At 39.7% G+C, this 18,820-nt stretch overlaps 1 protein-coding gene across 23 annotated transcripts in view; it reads right to left on the bottom strand.

The window, feature by feature from the left end:
* The window catches only part of NCKAP5 (NCK associated protein 5), a 414,162-nt gene that overhangs the window by 124,348 nt on the left and 270,994 nt on the right, over positions 1 to 18,820 (bottom strand). For all 23 annotated transcript variants that reach the window (XM_072931702.1, XM_072931703.1, XM_072931701.1 and 20 more), the window contains one exon: positions 3,229 to 3,319. In XM_072931702.1, coding sequence (XP_072787803.1) covers positions 3,229 to 3,319 — 91 coding nt within the window. The remainder of the gene's footprint in view (positions 1 to 3,228; positions 3,320 to 18,820) is intronic.

An 18,820-nucleotide genomic window follows, 5' to 3' on the forward strand; every position in this document is an offset into this window, starting at 1 on the left:
TGCACTAAAATTCCTTACTCCACTGAACCAACTGATCATACAGTTTTGACCAGATCACACTAATCGCAGATAAAATGTGAGGTTCAGGATCTGTTCCATAAGGTAACTGACTGTAGGGGATGGCTTTCAGATCAATGTCAGTAGTTATACATTCAATAAGATTTCTTTATGCATATAACATAGAAAATTTCATTTATACTTCCTTCACAAATACATGTTGATAATAGAGCTATCATGTTCCCAAAAACCTGAATACATCAGTGATTTTAAGGAACATTACCTGGGTTTTACATTTGGTGTTTTTAAGGAACATTACCTCGGTTTTACATTTCAGGTTCTATTCCTATTTGTGAATTATGCTCATAAATATATCAAAAAACTGCCTGAGTACATTTGGAGGAATACAAATGAAATGGCTTTGTTGCAATATTGATGTATCTTGCTGAATTTGGACACAGCACTTATTCAAGATTCATCATCTGTTTAAATGGTATGTTTGTCCATGATTTCCACACAGCTGGTTTCAATAATGTTAATGATTCATAGAAAGCTTCATTAACATGTTAAAATGTTAAAATGCTTTGTAAACATTTCAGACCAGAGATTCTTTGCCAAATACCCATTTGGAGGAGCCTTGCAGGTACGAGCCGTGGCTGGGACTTGTGGTCACTGCCCAGCTTCCACTGTGGGACTGTGAGAAGCACACACCCAGTGAACCCACAGCTGACTTACATGGCAGGGAGCCATCCCAGGGCATGAGAATGCAGCCATTCCTTGGAAAAAAAAGCCATTTGTTCACGTTTTTCATAAAAGTGAACAAAAGTAATCTGAGGATGGATGACTCAAAAAGACATTCAGCAAAAAAAACCCCACAACGTTCACAACACAATATAATTGTTCTGTGTTTCTGACCTGTTTTACCAGCCACAGACTGGTGTATGATGCAGCAGCCTAGCTATTCCTCCAGGAGAGGAGAACCCATTGCTTCTGAGTCATGGATTTGCAGAAGAAATCCATAAGCAAAGAAGATTGCATACTAGCAATATGCAAGAAATGGAAATGGCTAAAAAACAAGCTAAGAGATATCATGAGTGAAAATGCTCCCAGGAACAAGAAGAGAACAGGAAGGGAAGGAAGCTGTTATGCATTAAAATAATCCCAGAGACACAGATATATGGGTGTTTTAAGGCCCTGGGACAGAAACAGCTTCACTCTGAAAGAAAGCAAAGCTCCGGTTTGAGGAATTTGCCCCGAGTACCACCCATCAAATTCAAACACTTTGAATTTGAATGAATAAAACCTTGAGTCCAAAAGGAAGGGAACAAAAGGGCTCCATTTGCTGAGTGGAGGGGGCTGTTTTCTGGAGCTGAAGGAAAATGAAGAACTGTTCTTGCATCTGGGCACAACTGCCTTGTTCTTTTGCTGGCCAGAAAATAAACCCAGGTTTATTTTACAGATTTTACACAAAGCACACCACAGTGCCCACTCTCCTGCCTTGCTGGAGACAATGAGTATCTCTATCAGTGTGGCCCAGAAGGAGAAGAAAACCCAAGACCATACACAATTTTTTTTTTTTTCAAAAATTATGAAACAAGTAAAGATAGTGAAAAAACTATACAGAAATATACAAGCACCAAAATTGGAATGATTGGTTTATCTCCCCTCTAGGAAAGCAGCACACAAAATCTCAAATTTCAAAGACCACATAGCTAATTTTTTTCCAGTTTTGTTCCCAAAAGAAAAATAAAGAACCCCCAAACCTTCAGTTCTATGAAACAGAACTGCAGCTTTTTTTGGTTTTTGGTTGTTTTTTTTTTTTTTTAAATTTTATTTTCTTCTTGAGAGTTCAAAAACAAAACCCAAAGAAGCTGAAACCTTATTGTGGTATCACCTTACTGGGGTTTCCATAGTAAGACAGCACAGAGAAAAGCAGATAATAAAATCATCCCAGATGTCTGTTATGAATACAAAGAGGCAGACAAGTAACCCACCTTAAGGAGAGATTGACATCAAGCCCACTTCAGACAACCACTGTGTGATGACAGGAGTGAGCAGGATGTATGGATTTAAACCCATAAAGAAATAAGAGAAGGGAACTGTGTTTCAGTTTTGCACTCCAAAAAGATAGTGCATAAAATAGAGAGGCCTTTGTCAACAGCATCTAAAAGTATTATGTTCTATTATAGCTTCAACAAAAAAATTTAATTTGTCCTGAAATTAAATTTTACAGGCTATCATTTTAACAAGAAAATTTGATTATATTGAAGGTTAAGCTAAAAGATTCCTTTCTCTTCAACCCAAGCTTAAAAAGAAAATTTAATTACAGTGATAAATACTCTTTAATATACATTTTTTGTTTAGCTATACTGCTGTAGTTTTGATCCATCAGCTGTAAGAATGAACTAATATAATTAAAACTTTTGAAAAGTGTCTTATCTTCTGGATCACTACCTGGTATAGTAATATATTATTTCAGTACTTTATAAGAATTCTTATTCTGTTTATAAATATACAACACAGGACTGACTTAAGTGATATTTTTAAGAATTCATGTGCCTGATATTTGATTAGCTGAAATGTAGGTCACTCTGGTTTCCAGACTCTTAAATTTAAAGGTTTTCCACCACCTTAGGTTCACTGTTTCCAGAATGCAAAAGTTTGTTAGGAAAATGTAAAACTCTTCTGTCTTACAAAAATACCTGCTTCCCTTTGAAAAACCTCTAAAATCTTTCTCTCCTAAATTCTGTCCTGAGACATTCTCTCTCTACCCCTAGTGAGGGTGATAAAATGCACCTGCCACAAGCAGAAATATGAAACTGTGAAGCTTTATAGGGATCCTCACACCCAATAAGAACATGAGTGGTAAAATTATCCATCACAATCTGAAGATTTACATTGTCAAAAACAGCTATGTTTACTAGAGATGCTGGAACATATGACTTAAAATATTAAGTGCTTTAATAAAGGCTTCAAAACTAGTTTCTTTGTCCTCTGTGAACTATGAGGAGCAACAACAGCAGATAACACAAGGACAATAAAAGTGAAAAACATTAAACTCTGCTGAGAGAACACCTGGGAAAATGCAGGTTGAACCAACTACCCCTTACAAGTATTCATAATTAATCAACAAATAGAGGAAATTATGCCAGACACATTTGTCTCAGTAGCGGGATTTTTCTTTTAAATAACTTTTCTATCACAAATAAACAGGTAATAAGTCACTAATACCTGATAGACCTTCATGATATTGACAGTTCCTTCTCCATTCTGGCCAGGGGATCCTTGGCTCTGCAGCAGATTTCTCACTGTCTCCTCCATTCTAGAGAATAAAAATAATTATAAAAGTCAACTGCATGGAAAAAATTTAAGAGTTGCATTCAGTGTTTTTGTTCTTTACAAGAGCCTAATGCATCCATGGCTACCATAAAATTAATATTTAAAGACAATCCTAGCCTTATAATGTTCTCATGCTTCATGTTATGAATAACACATTAAGGCCACTCTTTTATCTCTTGAATATGCACAGTAATTAGTTGTATTGTTTAAATCCTACCCGAGCTCTGTTACTAAACTAAAACCAAATGTGTGCACCTTGTTAAGAGAGCAAACAGCACCACAATAAGATCATTGCCACTTAGGAACAGTTGGATGAAAAGCCCCACACACAGCTGTGTTCTGAGCCAGCAGTGAGGTGTGTGCAGCTCAGGCAGGCTGCCCAGGGCACCACTGCCACCACCACTGTGCCACTGCCTGGCTCCACAGGGTCACAGCTGCTGAACACTTTCACCCTTCTCTGCCCCTTCAAACAGGGGTAAAAAGCCAATGCAGGCTCCAGTCTGCTACCACCATCTCAGGACAGTGCAACCAACTGCAGCTCCATCAGTAAGAGGATCTGCACTTCTGTTTTAGATGCTGTTCATAGGCAGCATCAAAAGTCAGCTTTGATCTACACACTTTCGTCAAGAATGTTAAACTGGAATAACACTAACCCTGCTCACAGGAGCTCTGCTCCTTCCCACGACAGGAAAAAGGGAAGCCACCCAAGAAACACTGATCCCTTTCAAGGTGGATAAGAAATAAAATGCCATGGGCTTAGGAGATGTCACCAAGTCTGATCACAAACAGTAGGGCTGGTTTCAGCTATGGGTAAGAGGAGGAAAAGGATCACAACCAGAGGAGCAGTGATGAACTCAACAAAGACACCGGGTTTCACAACAAAAAATGGTGAAAATTCCAGCCAAAGGTCCTCACACTTCTCCCCACTCCCCAAGTCACACACAGATTCTCACCCCTGTACAGCCTCTCCTTTAGCCCTGTTCCAAGAGTTTTTCTCTCTCCCTTTCATATTTTCTGCTCTTTTCCTTTCAAGCAGTCTCAGTCCCTTGAGATAGTTGGAAAAACAGCCCAGATGGAATAGGGGCTGGAGAAGGGAAAACTGCTGTGGCACAGGCATAAGGGTGATGCAAAAGCAGCAGAGAGAAAGGAATACCTTAAATCATGCTGCCAGATACACTGTATATTAAAACAGTGACCTTGAAGAAGGTGCCAGTTTTCCTGGGCATATCAGACCAGGAATTGCCTGCTGTTGTTTATTTCTACTGTGTTTAGAGAAACGTGACTTCTGTGTAGTACTCTTTCCAAATGAAATTAAGCAGAAGAATTATTCACAGCATATCTTTTTTTTTTATTTGTTTATTTCTAAGGTAGCAATCCAGCGAGACAGAAAACATTATTTAACTGCTCTGGCCAAAGGCCAATAGCATTATCTTTTATATGGGCCTCATAGTCTTTCTGTTCTTTCAGTCTCATCAGAATGGATGGCATTGGCTAATTAAGCAACAATGTGATGTTATTCCAGGTTTTCTCAAGTCAGCCCACTGCACTACTTTTCAAGAAGCTGAGACTGGGTGTTCATTCTGCTCAGATGAACACCGACGTTCTCCTTATTCCTGTGATGGTTTTTTGTCATTGATGTGCAGACTTCTACACTGCCAGAATGCCCACAGAATAGTTTGACCATCTGTTGACCAAATGTGCATAAAATCAAGCCAGCTCTAATCTCTAGTGCAGACAGTGATGCAGTTTTTCAGTTGCACACTGGAATCATTTCTGCTCATAGGTTGACCTTAATCAGATGCCTTTTACATGAAAGAACAAATCATTTTGGTTCACACCATAAATTCCTGTGCAGTCCTCACAGAAAGATTTAATTTCTTAACATGTCCACCATTTCATTTTTAAATTAATGGTGTAATAGCATTCTTAATTATTGTGTTTATCTATGCAAATGCAGTGCCTGTCCTCCACAACATTCTTCTGAATTAATAAACAAACAAAAACAGGAATAAGAACAGAATCAACCAGCACTAAATCACAGTTTTTCAATTTAGACCTAAGAGTATTAATGAAAATAAAGTCTAGTTGCATATTACTATGATCACTTAAACCAGCTCAGGAAAATTATGAATTCTTAAATTCAATAGGTCCTTTAATCTTCAGTCAAACTCAGATAATCTATTTTGGACCACAGGCCTGCCTTGTTGAACAGCCTTATAGGGACAGATGAGCACTCAGCTTCTTGTGGCAATCAGAAACACGTTCCATGAGCACCCAGATTTCTAAGCAATAGGATAGTTTTTGCAACATGACCTAGAGCTCAGTTAAAGACAATTGAAACTCCTGTGGTTTTGCTGTTTGCAGCTGCTATAGACGTCTGTAACAGCTTACAGCCATTGAGTTGAACCACAGACACAACAGACTGTGGGGCCACATCACTATCAAACCAGCCCCAGGAGGGTATTACAAGCTCTGGGTAGTCATGGAGTATTTGAAAAAGAGAAAATTAGGTTTAGACAAACAGGGGGGTGAATTATGCTTGCAGTCAAATTCACTGCAAAGCTCTGATGGCCAGTGCTCCCGCAGTTTGGGAGCTGCTGCTTCTTCACTCACATCCCAGTTGTCCATTTTTAGGACCAAATATGGTACAGGAGGATAATCGAGATTTGTTTCATATGAATGAGAGTTTCTGATGCATGAATTAATGGCACCTTAATTGAAAAGCTATTGTTATCTTGTGATCAATAAAACTCTCCTCAGTGACAACACATGCCAGAGCAATTTACTACAAATCCTATTTACAGAATGCAAAAATAATGGAGCTTCTATAAATTTAGCTTAGGATCTCATGTTTTGCTCCCTGAACAAGGCCACCAAAGGGTATTAAAATTTTGGAAGTGAAGCAGAAAAATTATGAGGTTTATGAAAGGCTATTTCTACACATTGACTTATATTTTCCCCCGTTATGGTAACCACAAAAGGTTATTTGCTCTTGGTTTTGATTCTAATATCTCAGCTGGACCCAATCCAACATCCAGCACTTCCAGATTATTTTTAGGGTAGTTATCCCCACATGTGTATTTTGCCTTCTTGCTGGACTGCTTTGCCAAGGATTCTCCGTATCTTATGTAACTAGCAAACTGTTAAAATCTGAAAAATCAGTCTCTAAAGCTCATCACTTTTGAGTCTACATTCTTCAAGCACTATTTAAAAACATTTATTTTCCCCTTTCCTTTGTATTTTATTTACTGTCTATTCATCTGAAGCATCTCACATAGTGCCATTAAATTTTCTGTTACATCCGTCATTTGAATGGAAAAATTGTCATTTTCTTAAAACTCAAGTGTGTTTCTTTCAGCTTCTATTTGTTAATAAATTAGGGGTTTTTTTTAAGTGGAAAATAAATGAAAACCATGTTCAACACAAGCTCCTTAAGTTTCCTAACAAAATGCTATTTAGGGGAACAGATCTCCACCAGACTTAACCTAAGGATAAATTTCTCGAAGTACAAAAAAAGAAGAAGAAATGAGGCATTCAGAAACCAGAATCTGTTCTTGAAATATAAGAATTTAAGTAACATAAAATATTAATGCTACTGTGGAAAGCACTGTCAAGATTCCATGTGGAAGATATTTACAATTACAACCACAAGTGTTCAAGAGTGGCTTATCCAGAGAGGATTCCACAAAAGGGATTGTTCTGAAGCTCTTGAAATGACAGTCTGTGCCACAAGAAGAGACTAAACATCTTGCTAAACTTAAGAGACCAAAGGTTTAAGTGGCCAGGTATGACTTACACAAGAAATCAGTGAGAAAAAGGTAAAGTGTGAAAGAAAACGTCAACCTAAGGCAGATGATTGAAAAAACAAGTTGTATTTTGTGGTTAGGAATACGTTTAGGCTGGAATTAGGATGTTTTTAATAATTGAAAAAGTGGGACTCTGAACCAGCCTGCTAAGTAGAGTAACAGGATAAGAAATACAAACACTTTTAAGCCACAATTGATTCATTTACAAAATTAATTACACACATGTCAAGAGCTGAGGACTTGAATTTATGATTCATAGGTTCTTGCTGCTATTCCTCCTGAACCAAAATCATTCCTACACTGAAAATATCCAATTTGTCCTGTGCTGTTGAGAGAATACCAGGAAATGAATCCAGTTGCAAGGGACAGTAATTTATTTGGTTTTTCTTTCCTGATTGTGTTTCTGGCCAGGGGAGAGACAAGAAGCTGTGGAAAGGAGGAAACATCATTCCCTGCCCAGGGAGCAGCCCACAGCACAGAGATGCTCATGTGTCCAAGGCTGCAAGAGGAAGCTTCCTCTGTATTTTTGCTGGAGATTTGCTTTTAATGCTTCTCAGTGCTGTGGTTCTGACAGCTCTGCTGCCTCCCTCTCCTGCCTGGCCCTGCTGGTGCCACTCCCAGCAAGTGTCAGAGCACAGCTTCAACCAGCCCAGGCTGGGCAGAGCCTGCTGAGCTGATGCATCACTACTGAGCAGTGAAACTCCTAAATTTCCTACCAGTTTTCTCAGGACCATCACTGTCGGAATTTGAGGTATTGGTGATTCTGAGATTGTAGAAAGTCTCTGTCTGTCAGCCCCGCTGCCAAAGCAGAAGCCATAATTCGTCTGTGCTGGTTTCAAGGTTGTTTATTCTGTTTATCTCTAACATGTTCTGCTGCCCTGCCGCAGCTCTGTCCTGCAGGGCAGCGTGTGGGGCTCTGCCCTCAGTGGGATGTTACAAACATTAAATACCACAAACTACCTGTGCTGGATTTACAATAACGTGCCAATATCTGTCACCTACGTTGGACTGTGTGTCCCCAGCCTAAACCAACAGAAAAATGCCAACACCACAGTGAAACATGGAGGGCATGAAGAAGGAGAAAAAGGACAAGACACACCCAATTTCCTCCATCTTGTCCCCTTTGAACCCCTAATCTAGAATCCTAAAATTTTACTTTTGCACCTGCGCCACACTTAATTATTACTTATATCACTCAGAGCTTGTAATTCATCCTGTAAGATTGAAAACTCTTTTCCATGGACAGAGATCACAGACAGTGTCTCTGGGGGCTCTGTCCAGGGGGGTTCCTGACCCCCTGCCAGGGTCCCAGACCTGCCAGGGCAGCCAGAGGGAAGCTCTGGATTCCCACACATCACTTTCACAGTCAGGCACATCCTTTGTGCCATCCCACAGCAATGTCATGGTCAGAAAACCTTCTCTGTGCCTCTCCCAGCTCTGCCACAAATAAACATTCTCCTAACCCAGGCTCTGCTCAGCCATCCCCACAGAGCAGCTCTCTCTCCAGGGACAGGCAGCTCAGCACTGCAGGGTCCATGACAGCTCCAGCCCCTTCTCCCTTGACCTACTTCCTTCCAGATTTCCACAGGCTGGCAGCTACCTTTTGCTAGGTGCTACCACCTTCCCTTCTCATCATCCTCAAGCTGATGTGACATTACTTGGTGGTTATTTCAAATGTATGTCACAAGAATTCCTTCAGCATTTGATTCTGATTTAGTGTTACAGAGATGTATCCAAAGGTTTCTACAGAATCCCACTGCAGCTGTTGAGCTTTATATTTCAGCTTTTTCTTTCTCATGTCATGCAAGGTGCAGGGTAATTTTTTAGTCTTAGAGAAAAATATCAATAACAGATCTTTCTCTATCTTCAGCTTGTTACTTCAGTGTAGTTAAAATTCTCAGGAGGATATTTTTTCCCAGCTCTTTTCTGTGAAATAGTGAATCTTCCTGTCTCTCTCCTATTTAAGTCTCCTGAGTTCTCTTTTTACTTATAGATTTCCTGGAGATGTGGTCTGGGTTTTAGCTCCTTGAGCTGTCTCAGCCCTCCCTACCACCTGATCACAGACAAAGGAACAGGTTCTGGTTTCTCAGCTCTTTTAGCCCCTGTTCTCCTGTGAACCAGCTTGTATTTTTACCAGCTGCACTTGGGTTGTCTCTTTGGAGGCTGCATTCTGTCTGGCATTGTGACAGAACTCTGCACCTCTGTCCAAGCTTCCCAGCTCCTTCTCCAATCTCATAATCCAACCAAAGAGCTGTTCTCAGATCCCAGATAAATCTGTTTCCCTATTGGTTAGCAATTTTGAAGTTAAGGTTTGGGGTTGCCTGCATCTCACTTCCCTCATCACTCCATTCAGAGCTTTGCAATGGATCAGGTTACACAGGGAAAATATCAAAGTGGCTTTACAAGATGTAACAGAAAAAAAAAATCTCATCACCAGCAGTTCCTGTTCACTGCATCCTTGCAGGAGTGTCTCTCCTTCTACCTGGTTTCAATTAAATTAGTGGCTGTCTCAGCTGCAGATGCTGCTTATTCCTCTCTGTTTCCAGGGATTCCCATTAGAGCAGACATGGTGCTGCTCTCCTCAGCTCTGCCCCTGACCTGCAGGCTCCTCTCCCGACTGTGCAGTGTCCTGCAGTGTGGGAATCCAGGGCTTCCCTCTGGCTGCCCTGGAGGGCCTGGGACCCTGGCAGGGGGTCAGGAACCCCCCTGGACAGAGCCCCCAGAGACACTGTCTGTGATCTCTGTCCATGGAAAAGAGTTTTCAATCTTACAGGATGAATTACAAGCTCTGAGTGTTTGATAAGAGTAATAATTGAGTGTGACACGGGTGCAAAAGTAAAATTTTAGGTTTCTAGATGAGGGGTTCAGAGGGGACAAGATGGAGGAAATTGGGTGTGATTTGTCCTTTTCCTCCTTCTTCATGCCCACCATGTTTCACTGTAGTGTTGGCATTTTTCTGTTGGTTTAGGCTGGGGACACACTGTCCAACGTAGGTGACAGATATTGGCACGTTATTGTAAATCCAGCACAGGTAGTTTGTGGTATTTAATGTTTGTAACATCCCACTGAGGGCAGAGCCCCACACGCTGCCCTGCAGGACAGAGCTGCGGCAGGGCAGCAGAACATGTTAGAGATAAACAGAATAAACAACCTTGAAAACAGCACAGACGAATTATGGCTTCTTCTTTGGCAATGGGGCAGAAAGACAGAGACTTTCTACAATCTCAGAATCATCAATACCCACAGATTCCGACAATGCAGCCCCACTGAGAGCCTCGTGTGTGAGCCATGGTGGCCCCCAGGACGAGCCACCCCCAGTTCTGCTGTGCCCCTCCTGAGGAGCCCCTGCAGCCAGCTGTGAGCCCATGGCTTCAAGGGCTGGGGCCCAGGAGACAAACACAACCTCCCACAAAGAATTTAGATATTGGAAATAGATTTAAAAGAGAGAAAGAGAAGTGCAAATGGGTATGTGATAAACTTAAAAAGAGAACTGAAGAACTGACAGATGGGAAATGCTGGGGCTTTAAGCCCCAAGGGGTTTTCAGTTCTCTTTAGGATATAGCACTGGTACAAGCCTGATAGCAGTGAGCTGGGCAAAGCAGAATACTCAGTATCCCCATTTAATATTTCAGTTGGAAAATAAAGTAATAACATCCTTCATAACGGCAGCAGAAAGATGCACATGTACTGTATAATTTATATTTATTCTTTCTGTTCATCAGCACAGGTGCTTATCAATCCAGAAATATCCAGGCACATCCTTCTCCTGCAGCAGCATCATCACCCTGTCCCCAGGCCCTGGGCAGTTCAGCCCGGTGGCATTTGCTAGTGGCAAATCCAAACTGCACAAGCCATGCTCTCTCCACATATTCATACAACCCCCTCTTTCCAAAACACTCTCAAAGCATATTTGAGCTGTTGCCCAAAGGGCAGCTCTGAGGATGAGGAGCACAAGTACATTGTGGATGACGAAGGCAATGACTGCATGGCCATGCTGGGGTGAAACAGGCTTTGAGCTGCAGTCACACGAGTAGAGGATGGTAAGAGGGTCCTTCCACAAAGCAGACAACCCAATCAGGTTCTCTGTCCCCTGGGCCATGCCCTCACTCCAAATTACACAGAACTGAAAGACTGAGCACAACCTTTACTGCGTTGAACCACTGGCCACTGATCGCCGTGGAAATTTTCAAGGTATCCTTAAAATACCAGATAAGTAGGGTAGGATTTTGAAAGACCTCAGCATTGGCACATCAGTGCTCCCACACAAGTCTGAATTCTGTTGTCACGCAATGGCAGGCCTGACATTTCTCTGAAACTGCTCTAACTACCATCTGAGCCAGGAAATGTTGGAAGTGTTTCCATTGTCTCTCTCAGTCATATGGATTTCACTCATCAAACTTCTATCTACAGCAAAAAGCTTCTGAACAGCAATGGAAATCAGTGGTAATGTTTATTTCTGTGTTGACAGATAGACAAATGCCATATGGACTGCATGGGTGTCTTCCATCACCAGCCCTGTATATGATTTTGTAAGTTACAGGCATGGAGGAACAAAATCCAGCCCAACACTAAGCCTTGCAGAAAAACTGCTCACCAGCAATTGAAGGATTTTTCAACTGGAAGGACTGTCCCTCCTACAGCTCCCCAGTAGCATATTGGGGACCTTAGGACAGAAGATATTTTCATTAACCATAAGTGGATAGAATGAGGCATACACAGAAAGTTAATTATTGTGTCATCTTAAACATATGTTCATAAGCTCAAACGATATTCATGCTGGAGGCACCAAAAATAGTCACAACTAAAAGCTTCAGAAAAAATTACAGGCAACTGTACAGACTGCAAATATTTCCAATTTCAAATTATGGTAGGGGTTTACTTTTTTCTTTTTTTCTACATTTTAAACAAATCTTTGTTTTTCCATATTTGCAAATGGTTAGCTGGATGGAAAGATATATCTACCAGTTCCTCCAAATACTCATATTCCATTTTGCATATCAGGACCCTGATGCAGACCAACCACTATTGTTTTAAGTTACTTACAGCATTGTACAGCCACTCAAAACTAAAATGCTCTTGGTTCAATTCTGAGTCACAGCTTCAAGGTGATACCAAGACCATCCTCACACAGCTGCAAAAATTTCTGCATTATGTCACAATGCTATTTGTGAATTTAAGGACTTTGAAAAACTAACTGCCAATGGAGTCAATGGGACTCTAAAAACAAAAAAAATTCAAGAAACCATTCCTAGTTTGGTTCAATAATCTAAATTTTACATCAAGAATCAAATTCACATAACAGTTCCAGTCCCTTACAGTCATTGTATGGCCAACTGCAAAGGCCCAAACTTCTGCACATGTAACTACACAAGACCCAGCTATGAGAGGAAACTTCCAGCTTTGAACTTAGATTCTCCCAAAATAGGTCACCTCTGATGTTCACAAAGAAACAATGTTCTGGCTCCAAACCATGAGATTTGCTTAAAGAGACAACAGGCAGTCTTAATAAATATAAGTTATTTGGAATTTTTGGACTTCAGCCTTTCCAAATTTCAGCTCAAAAAGACTACAATAAAGAAAGTAAAAAATTGAGATTTTCACATCAGGTGTGACTTCCTGAAAACCTCTAAATATAAGATCAGCAAAGCTGCATGAAATGTGTAGGAATACTCCCAGTGATGTTTGCATTACAAATAATGATATGATATTTTAATTCCAAGGGGGATAATGTGCTGCTATAGATATATCTAAAATCTGTCTTTCCTTTCTTCTCCTGAGTAGAGAGCTTGCTTTGGATCTTCCAGCATATTCCAAACAGAGGGTATGAGGCAGTTCTGGGCTGACCAGCTGTGATCAAGTGTCTTCAGGAGAAGCTGATGCCCTGATGTCCCTTCTGTGTCACTGGGACGACCTCACACGACAAACTCTCCAAATTGCCAAGTTATGGAATGAAAAATATATAAATAAAATGCTTCCAACATGTTTTGCCTCAAAGTAGATCCAAAGTGACTGCCAGGACAGTGAATGCCAAGTATCCATTCCTGAGCATAAGGAATGCCTTCTTTCAGGTAGATCTCCTGCAGCACTGCCTGGAACAACACAGATTTCTATTTCACTGGTGCCCAGCTCAAAGAGAGTTTATCCTTCTGCGGGACAGATGCAGTAAGCAGCAATACAGATCTGCTACTAGAGAAACCTCAGATATACAAATAATTGCTCTTACAGTCTAATTTTCAGATGGTTAGAAAACACCCACAAGAGCAGGTCATGTCAGATGCCAGGATGAAAGCCTTGTGGCTTTACATTTCCAAACCAGAGCAGCAGAGCAAAACAGCCTAAACAAGTAATATATGGTCAGAATAATGGTCTCCAAGGGCTTAATTACCTGTGTCATTAGGTAGTGGTAGCCTCTCTAAAATTATATTGACAGCTTTTCTACAACCAAGCAGTTGATAATGAGGCAATAAAAATACATGACAGTGCACACAAGAGTGCTGCAGTAGTGTCATAAACAGCACCATCAGCTTTGATACCAACAAGCAAGAGCTGCACGAAACTAATTGTGAACTGGTCACAAAAAATCCAGGATATGTATTTTGTCATTAATAACTTTTCATGTTCTCCCTTTCTGTATGTGTGCAAGCCTGTCCAAAGCAAAAGAAGAAAAAGAAGGGAAAAAGAATAATATCAAGGTACAAATGAAATGCAAGAGGAAAAAAGTAAAAGCTGCATTAAAACAAATAAACAAACAAGGTAGAGACAGTTTTATGTCTCTAAGTTCCATAAAGCACTCTACCATCTTTCCAAGCACAGTATTCTGTCACAGCCACTATCCACAGGATGATGTAACAAAAGGAGTACACAGCTTCAAAACACCAAATTGGACACTACTGAAGCCCTTCTCTTTAAACTGGATTATCCTGGAGATGAACAGGGTGAATGCAGGGGAACATTTCTGTATGCAGGATTTGCACTGAAATGCACAGAAATATTTGCTGCCTGGATGTCCTTCCATTACTGCCTGCTCCCATTTGAACAAAGAAAGGAGAGAATTGAGAGGAAGAGAACAATACAAGACATGACGATCAGAAATAAAGACAACAGAGTAAAAGATGTAAGAGAAATCTGAGAACAAAAAAAAAAGCTATATGAAAAATTTAAACAAGAAGTAAGAAGACAGAAAAAGAAAAGTGTAACAAAAAAGCTAAATGTAAAGAAAAGAGAAGTGAAAGGATGTCTAGACACCTCTAAGGTTCAGATGTTTAACCATTTGTACTGTATTGGTATTTCTTTTGAGAAACAGATCATTTAACAAGGGCTTAGAGAAGGATTTTCAGTCCAACTGCAGCCCTAAGTGGAGAATTACAACATAACTCCCTCCTCCATGCTCAAGCACTCATTCTTTAATCATTTATCTCCAGCACAGCACGGGATCCATTTTCAAACAGCTCTGCAGGATTTTAGCCACACGGCTCCCATTGCGTTTAATGGGAATCCTGTGGGCACAGCTCTGTATGAAGCTTTCAAAATGTACACCAAAAATCTCTAAATAATGCACCAGTTGAACATTACCCTGTTTACTTCTCACAGGACATGACTATAATGAAACAAAGGTTAGGTCATTTGTAAAAGTAGTACTTACTGAAAAGCTCATTAATGTTTTCTACAGGGATTTTTTTCCAATGTAAAAATATTTAGCATAACTATTTAGGATTCTTTTTTTCCATGATATCTAAAGCAGAGAACAAAATCAGCTCACAACTCATCTGCTTCAGAAAGGAAGATCCAGCAGTTAATCAGCCAACATCGGCCAATGCTTCAAGAAGCCTCTTTTCAAGACTTCCCACGGTCATAGGACACCTCTGTGGCTTCATTTCAGATTTTCCCTCTGAAAATTGAGTTAACAGTTTCTATTTCATAACAGCTTTATGATGATTATAAATACCAGTGAAGCACTAATCAAAGATTCATCAGAAAAAAAGCCTCAATATGAACTCCCTCCTCTCCCCTGAAGAGGAAGGCTGCTTCCATGATCAGGTCTGACATAACTTGAAAGCTTTGAGAAATGCAAATCTTTGCCATCCAGCTCTATAAAGACAAGAGCTTCATTTCTGCACTTTCACCTCTCACAAGCAGCATTCAGAACAGATTCACGAAGATACAACTTTAATCAATTTTCATGCAGATCATACTTGGAATAAAAACCATAGAAAGTTTCAGGGACTTCCATTTCAAGGGACAGATCCTCAGCCTTCTCAACATGTGCTAAGTGGAACAGCTCTGCTGCAGAGAAAAGGCTGATACATTCAGTAGGCAAAAATTTAACCACGGAACAGCAAACAGAGCATATTTAACACATATTTCTAGTTCCAGAAATTAATCTTAGATGTAATATTAACATCACTAGTTTACTACAAAATGTCACCTTACCCATGCAATTTGTGCTATCTCAAAAATGTAAGATCACCTCAGGAATAAACACATTGATGTTAAAATACCTCAAAATCCAACTCAGCAAATAAAATTCTTATGTTAAGAACTAGATTAGCACTCTTTCTCCTGGATATACAAGAACTGATACCAGATATGGCAGTCTACTATAAAAACCTCAAGAAATATCTGTAAAACACAAGGTTCAGCATTTTGTAAGATTCTGAGTTTATGTCAGAAGAATTCAGAAAAATTAGATGACTCTCGAAACTACTGTGTCTACCAGTTTAAAATCATGCCAGCATGAATTATTGCAAAATTGCCTAACTTTGAGCACAAGTCATCCCACTGAACTCAACAGTTCATTCCATAGAGTCAGGGCCTTTGTGACTTCAGTGAACAGACAGGCTGTGTTCTAGCTAACTTGGTGGAAACAAAGCCTCACAAGCCTGCCTTGCTAAGAAATTATTTAGTGACTCTCCTGAGGGACTTCTTTTCCCATCTAAGCAAGAATCAACACAAAGAAAAATATCCCTTTGAATCCTTAATTAAATATTGTAAAAAGTTGAAAGAAAACTATCATTATCTTACAACACACTATTACCATGCTGGAGACTGATATCTGGCAAACCAATTTAGAGATCTATGTCCAGGGGGGGAAAGAGCAATAACAACAAAAAAGTCACAGTGATACAGGAAAGAGAGGCTGGGCTGGACGTGTTGGGAATGAATGCCAAGCACTGAACAGCAGCACCTTACAGCACCAAAGCTTGAAATATTTCATTTGTTCTCCAGAAAGGACCATTCCAGAAAGGAAGGACTCATCATGAGCAAAAATGCTGCATAGGGCAGGACATCTTGTGCATGACAGGGGAATTCCAATAGTGGGAGAAGAAGGTTTGTCAGGTCCTTTTATATACACAGCTGGGCAGGTGGAAAAGCTGGACTCTCAGGCAGTTACACAAAGGCAACCCAGCCTGTGGGCACAGGAGACATCTCAGACTCCTGCTTGCTCTGTGAATTTAAGCTGCCTTTTATGACACAATTATAATAATGCACTCAGGTTTCAATGTTCTGTAGTTCTAAGGAAAAAAGATTTGAAGACAGATGTGACCTGGAGAGGCCGAGGTGGGCAGAGAGGGCAGGGGGTACAGAACCCAGGATGGGTTCTGGACAGAACAAACAGAACCCAGGATGGGTCAGAGCTCCCCAGGGGGGGCTGCACTCAGGGAAACAGATCTTGCCTACATGGCTTTAGATAGACGTCAGCAAAAGGAAGAACAAAGCAAATGGACTAAAAGCCCATCCCTGCAAAAAGTCACATCCAGAGCAGTGGCTGTAGAGTGAGACAATCTGCCTTCACAGCAGAGACAATCCTACCTGACACAAACGCAAGCAATGTTATCTTGCAGAACATCCAATGCTGGCATTGAGTGTAAAATTGAACTAAAATGAAACTGAATTACTTTAAATCACCCACGTTCACTTTATTTTTAAAATAACTGTTATAATAGCAATTTGTAAATTATTCATATTTGTCTGTTCTATTTTGTCTGTTCATATTTGTCAGCATTCGTGTGTTCTAAACAGCATTTTTATTTCAAGATTCTCATAAAACAAGGATGCTGACAATCTTTTTATTAGCCCAGTATTTTTATACCTTTGTTAAGCACATTGCTAATGATTCACTTCAAAGTAATTTCAGAATACTACAATAAAGTGTAATAGATTTCCTTAATCTTCATGATCTCAAACCCTAATTCACTGCTGAAGCCAACTAAACACATAGCATGTTCTGAGAAATTGCTTGGCTGCAAATGGCACAAACTAAACCTGCTAAAAAAACAAACTTACTCTTTGCAAATGTAAAAATTATAAATCCAACAAGATTTGGAATTGCTGAAGGAATATGGTAACTCATTGTACAATAAAGGCCATGTTCTTCTTCACACAGGCTTTTTTGTTTTGATATTTACATTGATGCATCTCCAAATGAAAAACAGTCTTATGGGAGGAGGAGAGACAAATCCTTAACTGGTGGGGTGATCACTTTCACTGTTTGACTCCTAACACTGTTTGTTAAAGGCAAATCTCTCAGAATTTGAGCAAATACATCTTGATTTTAATAGATTATACCCACAACTCTTTGAACAAGTGGAAAGCTTCTGGATTTTTAATTCACTTGGGAACAAGTCTTTCAGTCTCTCACTGATGAAAAATTAAAGCAAGAGGAAAAAGCTATTGTTAGCTTAAAACATAAGCAATCAACTCATTTTGCTATTGAGTATTATTTATTATTTATCAGAGGCTGCTGTTGTCAATAGAGTTGTTCCAAGCACCTGCTTACAAACATTATCAAAACACATCCAAACTGGAGGAATTTAAATGTAAGCATTAAGGGCTGAAAAATGGTTCATAGACCTAAGAGATTGTGTATTAACAGCAATCTGAAAAGAGAATGTACTTCCAGCATAAACACGCCTTTAATAAACAACAGTGTTCAATTGTGAATATAAAAATCTCATTTTCCCGAATACCTGACAGTACTGAAGCCTCAGTGTTGAACAACCAAAAAAATGACATCCAAAATCACTTGGCACTTCCTACATTTTGTGTTTGGCCCTAAAATTTTCTCATTATTAGTGAAAATGACAGGCACAGGAAAAGTGGGTAACTTGCCCAGAGTCAGTCAGCCAGAAGGATTCAAAATTCCTTTCAGATGTCAGTGACTGGTTAATAATTTAGTCAGAACAAAACCCAGCATCCCAGTTCAGTCCTTTGTTACCAAAGCACAACAAGTATACTCAGCCTCCTACTTTCTTTAATAATGTAAAGGCATTGTTTTACATCTGAGTCCTTTATTTAGACTCAATACCAACTCCCTGGTTTGGTTTAAATTTTGCTCTGTAATCCAAATATTTAAAATATGATTATTCTCCAATAAATTAATACAGAATCACCAACTATCATTGTTTGCAAGAAAAAAGTATCATGCACTTCTGAACTGGGCTTTGAAAATTTATAATCAGTGTGGATCTAATATAATGGCTATTTTATGATGTAATGTTGTAGTGGGTTTGAAATACTTGCATTTTAAATATAAGAAAAAAAATTAACTTTTTAACATTCATAAAGATATTTCATTTTTCAGAAGAAATGAACAGATTACCTTCAGAGTCCAAATGTACATATGGGTAACCATACATAAAATCTGTTTTTAAAAAATATTACTACCCATTCTATATGAA

This window comes from Taeniopygia guttata, chromosome 7, assembly GCF_048771995.1.
Source record: "Taeniopygia guttata chromosome 7, bTaeGut7.mat, whole genome shotgun sequence".
NCBI lineage: Eukaryota > Metazoa > Chordata > Aves > Passeriformes > Estrildidae > Taeniopygia > Taeniopygia guttata.